Source organism: Antechinus flavipes, chromosome 1, assembly GCF_016432865.1.
Source record: "Antechinus flavipes isolate AdamAnt ecotype Samford, QLD, Australia chromosome 1, AdamAnt_v2, whole genome shotgun sequence".
Taxonomy (NCBI): Eukaryota; Metazoa; Chordata; class Mammalia; order Dasyuromorphia; family Dasyuridae; genus Antechinus; species Antechinus flavipes.
The window spans coordinates 624375098-624387922 of record NC_067398.1 but is presented as its reverse complement, the minus strand read 5'-3'; the positions used below and the strand labels follow the sequence as shown (position 1 = coordinate 624387922).

The following is a 12825-nucleotide window of genomic DNA, read 5'->3' as shown; positions in this document are numbered from 1 at the left end:
GAAGCACTCCTTTTACTTCTAATACCCTTTACAAACAAAAACAGAATACTAATGGCCACCAATGAAATGAATGGAACTCATTTAATTGATGAGTTTCAGCAATTTCTGGAGGTAAAAAACATTATTCAGTGATCAATGCATAAAATTTTTATCTGTATTGACTACAGTCAGAGCCCAGGCTGAGGACGTGCCCTCTCAGAAATGGCTTCTCACTGCAACAAAGCAATTGTGGCTCAGTTCAAGACTCTGCAAGTGTTATGAGGCTGGCCATGGACAAGATGTGCCTGAGCTACTGAAATCCCGTGATTTTCCAAATAATATGAAATTTATGTTGATGAGAATCTTAATCTGTGTCTTAGGAAAGAGGATAATATCCACTGTCTGTTTATACTCTGTTTTTTAATGCTGCTAGACCATTTGAACATGGAACTTTTCCCAAGATGTTAAAAAGTTTCTTTTGCTCACCTCTCCCATTACTTCTCCAGTCTTTGTTTTTTTCCTGTTGTTGTGTGTGTATGTGTAAATATAAAATCTAAAAATTATATCTGTTAAAGCTGAACAAAGCATTATGAAGTGAAACATTTCTGATCTTTATATGTACTATTTCCCAGTTTTGAAACCTAAAGAAATGAGAAGTTGGCTGTTTCCCATGGTTTATGCTAACCACAGGACATTTGACCTCCATGGTGACAGTTTCCTGCTAAAGTTCAACAAGCTAGTAGAAAAGTTGTATTTAGGGAAATTGCAAACATTATTTGGAAAGTTATTTCTTAGAATATTTACATTTATTGTCCTGCTTTTCCATGATTGACATGAATGGACTTTGCCATGACTGTTTCCTAACAATTAATAATGGTAGTAGTTAGCCTTTATATAATACTTTAGATTTGCCAAAGCACTTTTAAAATATCTCATTTGATCTTTACACCAATCTCAGGAAGTATATGCTATATATGGTCACTTTACCAGTCATATAGTTAGAATGACTAAGGTTAAATTTGAAGCTTGTATTCAGTCTACCATACTACCTAGCTGCATCAGTGCCTAAAAATACATGTTTACAATAAAAAGGAAGAAAAAGAAAGTGAGGGGGAAAGCCAAACTTGTAAATTGACTTTTACTTCATTTTTTAATGACTGAATAGACTTATCAATTTTTATTTCTCTTTCTTTTAGTGGAAACCTAGATAAACAGACTGCACTAGGAAATACAGTTCTGCATTACTGCAGTATGTATAACAAACCTGAATGTTTGAAACTTCTTCTGAGGAGCAAACCAACAGTGGATATAGGTAAAGGCACATATTGATACTATATAGAAGTTTTTCCTTCCAAGTAGAATAATGAGAGAATTTAATTTACTAAATATTAAAACTTCTTGTAATTTCTTTGAACTTCAATATTTTTTCAATATCTTTGGCAAAGAAGCCAATTTTAATAATTTAGTTTTTTGCCTTTTCTAGTTAACCAAGGTGGTGAAACAGCCCTGGATACAGCAAAGAGATTAAAAGCCACCCAATGTGAAGACTTGGTAAGAAAGAGTAAATGGGAAACAACATGCTTTGTTAACCATCATTCATCTCCACATAATATTTGGAGAAAAAAATGGAATTGTGCAAAACTAAAGCAAATCCTTCTTTGACAATTGACCAGAAAAACCCAGCCAAACACTGGCTCTTTTAAGAAATGGTTAAAATGGTCAACTTGCCATACAGATGTCATACAGATGTGGCCTATGAACTTATTGTTTTGGTAACTTGCAATGGGGCCTCAGGAACGTTAGCATAGAAGTGGTAGAATGAGATCTTTCAACTAAATTCACACTTCTTAAGTTTAGGCCTCCATTAGGCTTTTTGAGGACCTCCAGTGACCTCCAGATATCATGATCAGTCAGTTAGTCAACAAATGTTTCTTAAGTACTTACTATGTTCCTGTCACTATCTTAAACCCTGGAGATACCCAAAAAAAGAAGGGGTGGGGGGGGAACAGTCTCTGCTCCCAAGAAACTCACAGTCTAATGGGAAAGACATGTAAATAACTATCAGCATAAGGAGAATGAGAAAGAGAGAGCGCAAGTGCAAGAGAACATATTCACATAAATGGAAACTATAAATGGGAGCCTAGGAGTACCATCCTCCAGAAGGTAGAATTTTAGCTGAATTTTGACAGAAAGTAGGAAATCTAAGAGGTAAGGAGAGCATTCAAAACAGGGGAAACAGCTAATGTGTAAATTCAGAATCGTGTATGAGGAACTGAAAGTAGACCAATGTAAATATAAGAAGGAAAGGTAAAAGAGACCCAAGTTGTGAAAGCTTGAAATGCCTAATAGAGGACTTGAAATTTTATCCTGGAAGAGGGAGCCACTAGAGTTTATTAAGGAAAATGACATGGTCAGATCTTCCCCCTAGGAATGTCATTTTGGCAGCTTTGATTAGTTTAAGTGGGGAAAGCTTGAGTTATGGAAGCCAGTATGAAAATTGTTGTAAAAAGGTGATCAGGTTTAAGTTGTAGGCACAAGGCAGAATAAGGTATACGTTTTGGTTAGAAAGGGCTTGTCCCTGGGATTTGGGAGTAAGTGATAGAAGATAGGGCCCTGACTAGAGAGTGTAGATGATATATTCATCACTTGCAAGGACTAAAACACACATATACGTAGCCAGGTATTTTTGTTTTATTTTTTATTTGGAAAGTTTATTTGGAAAAATATTTTATTTGGAAAGTTACTGAGATAGTGAATGGAACCATAAGGGAAGACTGATCAAGAGATCTGATTTGATTCTGATTCCAGAAGTAGAAAGGTTGGGTAAGCCAAAGAGCATATACTCACAAGACAGTGTGGGCAGGTGGTAAGATGGACCTGGGGTGAAATGAATGACTGAAGTGAGACCTACTTGTGAGTGTAAGTGAGCAGCCACCAGTCTGGGATCCAGGGAGGTCAGGACTCAAAAGGGTAAAGTTCTCTAGGGTTTGGTTTTTGTTTGGGTCAGTGTCAATGTAAGGTTAGTTCATTTTAATGTTTTAATTGGAACTGTTAACCCTTGCTACTTTCAGCTTTCCCAGGCTAAGGCTGGAAAGTTAAATCCACATGTCCATGTTGAGTATGAGTGGAATCTTCGCCAGGAAGAGATTGATGAAAGTGATGATGATCTGGATGACAAGGTGAGTATAAATAATTCATGTGATTTTCTGGGAACACCTGTGACTTTATGGGGAATATATCTGTGCCCTGCATATGGTACATTCTTTGTAAGTGTACCAAACTGAATTCTTGAGTTCCTCTCATGCTTAGTTCTGCTACATAATGTTCCTACAAGTTACCGACGGGGACTTTTTAATTCTTGAGCACCCAAGCAATCACGTTATACTGGGAAGAGCACTTGATGCTGTGGATTAAATTGTCTGTTCCAGATCAAACCAGAACCAGAATCAAAACCAGAAAGTGTAGGAATGAGCAAAAGTCCCATCCACTCTCATAGAGACTCTCTGAAGGGACAAAGGACAAGGATTATATAGGTTTAAGTTGTAGGCTGGAGGCAGAGTAAGGCATATGTCTTGCTTAGAAAGGGCTTGTCACTGGGATTTGGGGGTAAGACTGGGGATGTATAACAGATAAGGCTCTTGTTTGGATTAGCTGTTTCCCATATCCCTGCCCCAACAGATAAGAATTGCTGTTTCAAGTCAGGAGTACTGAATTCCAGTCCTAACTGTTCAAGCTTGAACAAATCACTGAGCCTCATTGTTCTTATTTGTAATTTATTTTACATAATATTGGGTATATAAAGTCTAAGGATGCTTCCCCTTCTAACATGTCATGATCATAGGGAAGTCCAACTGTAATACATCATTGTGGAATAGAAGGTTCCTTGGGCTCATTATGACTCTGCTAGCAGTACAAGCTCTGACACTTTCTTCCAAACTGCAAGGTTTCCAATACAAGCCTGGTCATACCAGCTGTCTAATAGCAAAAGTATTTAGCCAAAACCTTCCCCTGAAACAATCTTAATACTTACTTAGGGTAGAGTTCCATGGGCCCATGGGCTTTATCAGACTGCCAAATGCCCATGACAGAAAGAGTTCAGAACTTCTGGCTTAAGGGATTTATGTTGTCCAGCTAGGTAATGTAAGCAGGCCAACTCATGTACCCTCTCTGCTTGCCTCAGTTTCCTTATCTCTAAAATGAAAATAATAATAATAGGACCTACTTCACAAGGTTGATTGTAAGACTCAAAAGAGATAAGATCCTTCTTGTATCTCCTTGTAAAGTATTTATATAAATGTGAGTTATTGTCATTCATGTTGGGAATATGACCAAATTTATTCACTCTCGGATGACTGACATTTAGTGATGAACCATTATGGCTTTAAATAGGTTAATCCATGGATATATAGTCCCTCACTGTTCCATGATTTTGAAGCTTTTCCAGCTTGGTTGGATATGCTGAGTTAGTTAGCATAGTTAGGATCATCACCTCTGTGTTGTGATGCATAATAAAGAGTCCATTAATGAAGAGATTGCCCTAGATGCTGCTTCAAATGGACTCCTTGTCCAATACCTCCTGCAGCTGTGCCTCTAGATAGGCTCAGGTTAGAAGAGAAACCAGACCAAATATAAAAGAAATTAAAGTGTAGATTGGGAAAGATACCCATAAATCTTAATGAATAACCTTTTAAGCAAACTATATGACTTCAAGGCAATTGCTGCCAACTGTTACAGGTGCATCTTTAATCTGACACTGATATATGTGAAATGGAGTATCTGGGTCATTCTTTAGTATATGGTGCCTTCCTACAGTTGTTTTTAGTAATAAACTTGTAGCTTGACCTCATAAAATTCACACTTCTAAACTCCAAGAGTTGAGGTTACTAATTCCCCATCCCCTGTACATTAATGTTAACATCACATTGCAGCAATTGATCATTTTATCTATCACAATTTCACTCCTTAGCCTAGCCCAATCAAGAAGGAACGTTCTCCAAGACCCCAGAGTTTCTGTCACTCCTCCAGTATGTCTCCCCAGGACAAGCTAGCACTGCCAGGATTCAGCACTCCAAGAGACAAACAAAGACTCTCCTACGGAGCATTTACCAACCAGATCTTTGCATCCACGAGCATAGAGTCGCCCACCTCTCCAACAGCCGATGCTCCCCCGCTGCCTCCAAGAAATGCTGGGAAAGGTAAAAAATTTGGAAAGCTCTTTAAAACTATATCCTAAAAAACTGACGTGGTAGGTAGAGTTAAATGTGATGTCAATAATGCTGTTTTCCATTAGTGACAAAGGCAAACCTATAACTATGATCAAACCAGGTTTAAAAAATATGTATTATATTGGATTGGAATATGCATACACGCATATGCACATACTCACTCATGCATTCAAAATTTTGTCATATTAAGTTTTTCAGGAAATTATAAATTACTTTCCACTGAGAATTAATCAGTTCCCTTCTGCTCTGAAATTATTAATATATTTAAGTGTAGTGGCCAAGTGTTTTAATCTGTAGAAATAACTTTTGGCAATCTGTGGCACATAAGTGATAAAAGCTTGTTATATCCTTTAGCCTCAGAGTAGATGAGTTTTAATTGTCCTTATAAATGAAGGAAATGGAAATACAGAAAGAGTAGGCCTATTTTCCTGCTCTTCCTATTCTAGTCCTATAAAAATCAAACTTCACATGACATGTTTTTCACTCAGAAATTATATCTAAATATAATGTTTTTGGGGGGCTTTTGTGTACCATTTAATACCAATTCTCATCTAGCTAGCTTTTTTCCAAAAGGTAAGATTACTTAATAATCTGATGAACCAAGTATTCAATGACTATTGCAACCAGTTACTTACTTGGTCTCCTAAGGAAAAGAGAATTATTATTTTTTAAAGCTGAAACATATCCTAAATGAAGTCTTCAATCGTTCCTTGTCCTTTTCCCTGCCCCTCCCCCCCAAAATAACCTTTGATTAAATAAACATTCACAAACATATATTTCATCAGATGCAAACATCTAGATATCCAAGCGCCATGTCACACAGAAACTTTATAGGTCATTAAAAAAAAGTGATTTGAAACTCAAGGGATATTCTTATAACCTGTCCTTTGAGAAGAGAAAACCAATGCTTGTAAACTCATTGTTAGACAACATTGCTTTAAAAGTAATTAATTTCTATATCTTAAAATCTAATTTTTAAAAAATTCAAACTTTTGCATGAAAAGAAGACCTTTGTGACTCTCTCTTGTTTCTACAACTTGTTCTTAGCTGGGAAGCTGTTATCCTTTATTTGTGACAGCAGCAGTTTCCACTGCCATCCGTTAGGGTGTCACAGGGGATTATGGCTTCAGGTGAGGAAGAAACGTGAAAACAAGGATAAAACAATTTCCTCCCACCTTCACCACCCAGTACTAAAGACAAATGAAGAGAAATTCAGAGGAAGCCAGAAAGAGAATTCTCATAAAAGGAGCCAGTTAGATTTCATTTTTTCCCAGAAGTGTTAAGTTACCTCCTATCAAAATTCAAAAAGGTTCAATCTAAATTGACATCAAAACCTAATTGTGCTTTACTAAAGCTTATGTTAAAACTCAAGGAATATGAGGAAATTCGTAATTCAGAACCTCAAAGAAGTAGTATTTCATGCTATTTATAGGGAGCTAGTTTTTTATTGAGCCACTTTGTGTTTGAAGTTAGGAGATTTCTATAAATCAGGACAAAAGAGTCTAGATGATTATTGAGGTATTTGACTCTCCTGTTATATAACCCTCCCAACCACCACCAGCACCCCCAAAATTTTTTTTCTTTTTCTTTGAAATTCACAATATTTTATTAAGACTGTAAAATACTAGAAGGTGTGATGGGTTGGGGTTTTTATTTCTGTTTATTTATTTTTAGTTCTTTTTGTTTTAAAAGACAAAACACTAAACAGCAAGAATTATTCTGTGATACTATACAAAATGTGTCTTGAGGACTTATTATACTGAGTCCTCTCTTGGAATGAATGACAGTTAATATACAGCAGAATATTTGAGTGACTAGTATTTTCATAGAGTATTCTAGCAGAATGCAGAGAGTTATAAAGATATAAGAACATGAAACCTCAAGTTATAATGGGTAGTTTTCTGGCTTTGAAAAGAAAATGAAACCCATTAAAATACTGGATTCTCCCTTATATAATTGCAACCAGCTAAATAATCAGTAGCAGAATAAAAATTCATTAATATTTTCTCAAGCATAGGGCTAGGTTTAAGTTCACCTGTGCTTTAACATAGAAATAGCTTGCTAAGCTTATTAATAGGTAGACTAGATGTCAAAAACCATATTTAGGTGACCTACAGATTTTTCAGGCATTTTAGTGGATTCACTGACATAAAATTATGTTTTAATTACAATGAATTCCTTTGTAACTATTTCTTAGGATTTTGGGGGGGTCAGCTGGTTTGAAGCACTATAAAAATCTGAAAAATAATATGACCATTTTATATGAAATATTCTTTAATGTAGGATTTTAAGAGTTTATATTGTTGATAGTTACCTATACGGATGACCTACTCTTTGCAGATCACCAATATATACAATGGGGCTTAAAAATAGAATTAGGAGATACTATCTATGCATTTAAGGAGTTAATAGTATGGGTAAAGAAAACCAACATCTTCACACTCAAATTTATGATTAAAGATAATAAAAAACAAACTATGAGTGCAAATTAATCTGAACAGACTATAACTGCTATATGAAGGTGCTAAAGAGAAGTGTGAAAAGGTCAAGGGGGATATATCATATACAGCTACAAAAAGCCAGCTTTGTGTAGAGTTCTCTGCTTGTAGCTGGCGGAAATAAAAAGTTTAGATGAAATCAAATCAATCATGAAGCCACAATAGATGTATTAAGGATTTTGGTGGATTTTTTTTTAAGTTGTCCACTAGCTGAAAATCTTTCTCCAAAATTTTAACAAAGAACCCATTTTAACCAAGAACACCCTCCACCCCCACCTTCTAGTAGAGTTACATAACCTCCTTTGCATGTAATTTCCTTAGCTTTCATACTCTATCAATGACAGTAGTTAGGAAAAGATCTGGAAGAAAAGAGAAGAGAAGAATTTCTCAAAATATGAGGGTGGACCAAGCTGTCATGAAAGAAGAGCAATTATGTGATTCAGATGTCTTGCTTTAGAAATATTTTTCTATTGGCTACATTAGTCACATATTGATGACTTTACAGTTTCCTGGTGGGGAAGGGGGTTGACTTTGTGGGAAAGCAGCCAATTTGACTGATTCAGTAGTAGAAACTTCCTCCAGACTATTTTCCTTCATTTGGCTAAGATCTTTTGCCAGTCTTTTTTTTTTTTTTTTTTAAATCAGTCTCTCTTAATCCTATTGAAATCACCACTGAATAAATTACCTGAGCCCTCTTAACTAGAAAATATAATTATTTTTCTGTTTCCTTGCAGAAAATTAAGATTTGAGGGGAGCTATTTCTGAGTCACCTGACATGTGTAGGGTGTGGAAAAGAAAGGGGAAGGAAGTCTTCACTATATGCCTCATGAAGGATAACATTCAGGAGTATTGAATAATTGCTTTTTAAAAAAAATCCCCAAGTTGCATGAATCATAAAGTACAGCATTAGACCAAAGTTGGAGGATTTTGTTCAGTTTGGGGTGACACATTTTAGAAGGGATATTGAAAAACAGAAATGGGGCCAGAGAAGAATAATGAAGATGAAAAAAAATTGAAAACAGTCTATAAAAAGGATATACGTGGACATGATGGCTGGGTTTCAAATATCTGAAAGATTGCTAAGTAAGAAAGGGAATTGGCATGGGTCTGGGTAAAGGAGTAAATCTAGAACCCATGGGTAGAAATTCAAGAATAGCCTCTTTGGCTTAGTATGAGGGAAAAGTTCTAATAAATAGTTTTCCAACAGTGAGTGGGACTGCCTTATGAAGAAAGAGGCTCATCACCAATAATCTCTAAGGGTAGATGCCCACTTGTCGAGATTTATTCTTCAAATGAGAGAGTTGATGACCTCTCAGGTCTTTTCCAACTTTAATATTCCATTTTTTTTTTATTTCTCAGCCATTCCCAAATATGGTAATATGATATGAACAATATTAAGTAAAGAAAATAGATATGTAATAAAATTTTCCTAGCACACTGAATTTAATAGCAAATTTTAGCTATAATTTTTCCTAGTCTCACAAGGATTAGACAATTATCATTCTCAAATCTTCCCAGACTTTTTTTACTTAAATTTTTTGGGGGAAATTCTAAATATACATACATATCTTCTATTAAGAATTTAGAATTAAATTCAGTTAGCATATATTAAGTATCTACTATATGTGCTAGGCACTAAGAATACAACAACAAAAATGAAATAAGCCTTACCCTCAGCAAGTTTAAAAATTTGATAGAAATTCAGACATTAAGATATTAATACTTGCATTAAAGTAGATTCTTCTCTTTACAAAAATGTATGCCACAGATTTTCTTTAAAAAGCATTTCCTTAGCCTAAAAAGTTTGATTTTTCAGTAAACATACCTTTTCAGTCATATGATTATTGCATTAGTGTAATAACCTGCATTTAGAAAGGTTATTTTGTTTGTTTGCTTTTTAATTTTTATAGAACCACTGTGGGATTCCAACATAACAGTATACTAATTGCATGTCTTACAAAAAGACACAGGTCAAATCGTTTCCCCTAATAACTTTATAAAATTCAAATCCTGAAAGAATATGATTAGATTGTAAGGTACTTGATTGCCCTGGCTCCTAGCACCAACCTTCTAAAGGCCTCCATTATATTTAAATTTTCTAATGGTAGCCTTACAATTTAAAGTCTTTGTGGGAGTGAACTAAAAGTACCAGTGCTTTCTTTAGAGCTTTCAATGTCAAACTGAGTCGAGTTCTCCGAGTCATTGCTAAAGCCTGAACCAAATTCAGTCACTAGGCTCCATACTATTCCCCCAGTGCTACCATCTTTCCTTAATAACATTAGGTATTTCTTCACTTTCTAAAACTAACAAATTGCATTTATTGCTCTACCTAAAGTAGTCAGATTACATTAATAAACCTATGGACTGTTTGAAACAATGACTGGCATTTGTAGAACTCTTTACAGTTTGCAGAATGTTTTACAAATATCCTCTCATTTTATTCTCATTACACTCCCAAAAAAAGGGAGGTCTTCAAGTTATCTGACTTGCCCACGGTCACATAGCTTGTAATTGTCCAAGGCAGGACTCTCTAGCCACTACAACACTGAACCTCTAGAAGGACCATAAGGCATTCACTGCCACCTTACAAGACTAAAAGAAATCAGGGACTTTATATCACTATAGAAGACTTTAATCTTGGAGATACCTGGCTTCCCTATGTGAACTTGAACAAGATAGATAACCTGTTCATATCAATATCTTTGAATTTCACAAAGGAGAAATAATATTGAGCTTTTAAAACTAATCTGAAAGTGATCATTATTTATTTAAAAACATGACTTCCTCCTCAGTGGATTAGATGCATTTATTTGTATGATCTCTCATTTAAAAAAAGACAGTAAAATCATCTACTCTTCAAAGCCCTGGATTATGAAAATTTGGTAATAATTATAATAAAGATAGCTAACATTTGTATACCAACTTATTTTGTGCCAAGCAGTATACAATTGTGTTCTCATTTGATCCTCACAATAATAGGTATTAGTATTATATCCATTTTACAAATTAGAAAACTAAGACAAATCAATGGTTAAGTGATTTGATCAGGGTCACAAAAAACTAGTAGTTGACTCTAAGTCAAATACATTTCATCAGTGTCTCAGTAGGATTCCTGACTCTAAGCCCAGGATTCTGCCCATTATTTTAGAAAGATATTTTTAAAACCTATATCATATATCTATCATGTGGAGATCAGTCTTTGTTCAGAGAAGCTCTAGTGATACATTGACCAATGATCTTCATAAAAACTGTAAACTAAGTTATGTGGAGGGGTTGGAATTTCCAAGAATGTTCACCCTTGTGACATTATAAATCCTCTGAATCGTGCTTTGTACTTTGAAATATAAAAATGGTCATGTTTATAAATAATTCCTACAGGTTTTGTGTTCAGGTTCAGGAAATATCAGTAGTGATAAAGATAACTTCCCAGACCTTAGGTGTTTTTTTGTTTGTTTGTTTGTTTGTTTTATCTCCCTTGCTTCCAAAGATTCAGTGTAAAAGACCTAAATTTCTTAAGTCAGCAGAAATAAATATGTGGCTACCAAAAGAAATCAATCAAAAGGCATGCTTCTTTTTTTATAGTCAATGACACATTTTTCAAGGACTGTGGAAAAATAAAATGCTTTTCTTGATAATAGTCATTGTTAACATATCTGTGTTGCTTTCCATTACAGTACCTGTTCTGCCATTAACTGGAACATTGGTTCTACCGTATCCCTCATTCTGTGGTAAAAATAAAAATAATAGACATAAAGCATCTTGATCTGTTAATCATGATTTCCTAGATGACTGCAACAGCTTTGCATGTGGTAGTTAATGCTCAAACTAAAAGATATTCCCTGCACTAATTTATGCCATAGTTGAATGATTTATCTAATCCTAGTAAACTTTTTAAAAATCTAACATTAATATAATTTCAAAAAAATAGATAATTTTTAAAAGAATAATCAATCAAGAATATTTGGTTAGAAGTCAGGTACTACCAGTAAGAAGTTTTCCTAATTTTCATTTTATGACCTTAGACAGTATATAGTTAAGTTGCAGATAATTACATATCTAGGTTACTTTATCCATGTTTGATGGTCATTGAGCCACTTTACCTGATCTTGCTTCAATTTTTTTCCCCTCAGAGATGTGCTTGATTCAGAGTTAATTCTTTTTTCCTTTTTCTTTGTTCTCTAAAACTACTTATTCCTTGACTCAGGGATTACTCAGGTTTTTTTTCCCTAGAAAATGTTTCTTTTCTCCTCAAGTGAGTAGTACTCAAAGAACTATTAGCCATTATCTACAAGTATCAGAACTTCTATTCAGGAGGGATTTGTTTGGTTTGGGGCCCATTCCTTATAGATTCTGAAAGAGGAATATATGTATTCAACAGCATTTTCCATACTATCCTCTTCACTTTTAAGGTTCAAAAAATTTCAAAAGATTATGTAGTTGACTAGGTCTTATTTTGTTCATTATTGACGAGTTGTTTTAGCTCAAGTTGTTCCCATACTCAGATTTCTCTGAGAGGAAACACTTTTAATACATTTTCATTTGGGAATGTTTGATTGTGGCTTTTTTTTTTTTTTTTTTTTTTTTTGCTATTTGATTTGGTATTTGTTATCAGACAGTATTGGAAAACAGATCATTTCTAAAGGCATTATTATAGCTAGATTGTATTTATACAATGCTTTAAGATTTGACAAGAATGATTGGTTCAGTGGATAGAATGCTGGACCTGAAATGATGAAAATTCTTCTGTTTTCAAATATGGCCTCAGATATTTACTAGTTGTCTGACCCTTTTTAAGTTACTTAACCTTGCTTGCCTCAGTTTTCTCATCAGTAAAATGAGCTGGAGAAAGAAATGGTAAACTACTCCTGCATCTTTGCTAAGAAAACCCCAAGTAGGGTCACAAAGAGTTAGCTCATTTGATTGTCACAACAGTTTTAGAAAGTAATTATTAGCCTTATTATGCATATGAAGAAAATTAGACATAGAGAGGTTAATGAAAGTTGATAATTGCCTAAGCAAGATTTAAACCTTATGTCTTCTTGACGATAAGTCCAGCACTATCCACCATACCACCAAAATGCTTCATTGTTGGAAGTTCCCTGAGTTGTGAAAGGGACAAGCGT

At 34.7% G+C, this 12825-nt stretch overlaps 1 protein-coding gene across 8 annotated transcripts in view; it reads left to right on the top strand.

Moving 5' to 3' along the window:
• Window positions 1-12825, top strand: part of ASAP1 (ArfGAP with SH3 domain, ankyrin repeat and PH domain 1) — a 594911-nt gene that overhangs the window by 548966 nt on the left and 33120 nt on the right. For all 8 annotated transcript variants that reach the window (XM_051971096.1, XM_051971093.1, XM_051971094.1 and 5 more), the window contains 4 exons: window positions 1176-1291; window positions 1463-1530; window positions 3051-3158; window positions 4946-5174. In XM_051971096.1, the coding sequence (XP_051827056.1) occupies window positions 1176-1291; window positions 1463-1530; window positions 3051-3158; window positions 4946-5174 (521 nt within the window). The remainder of the gene's footprint in view (window positions 1-1175; window positions 1292-1462; window positions 1531-3050; window positions 3159-4945; window positions 5175-12825) is intronic.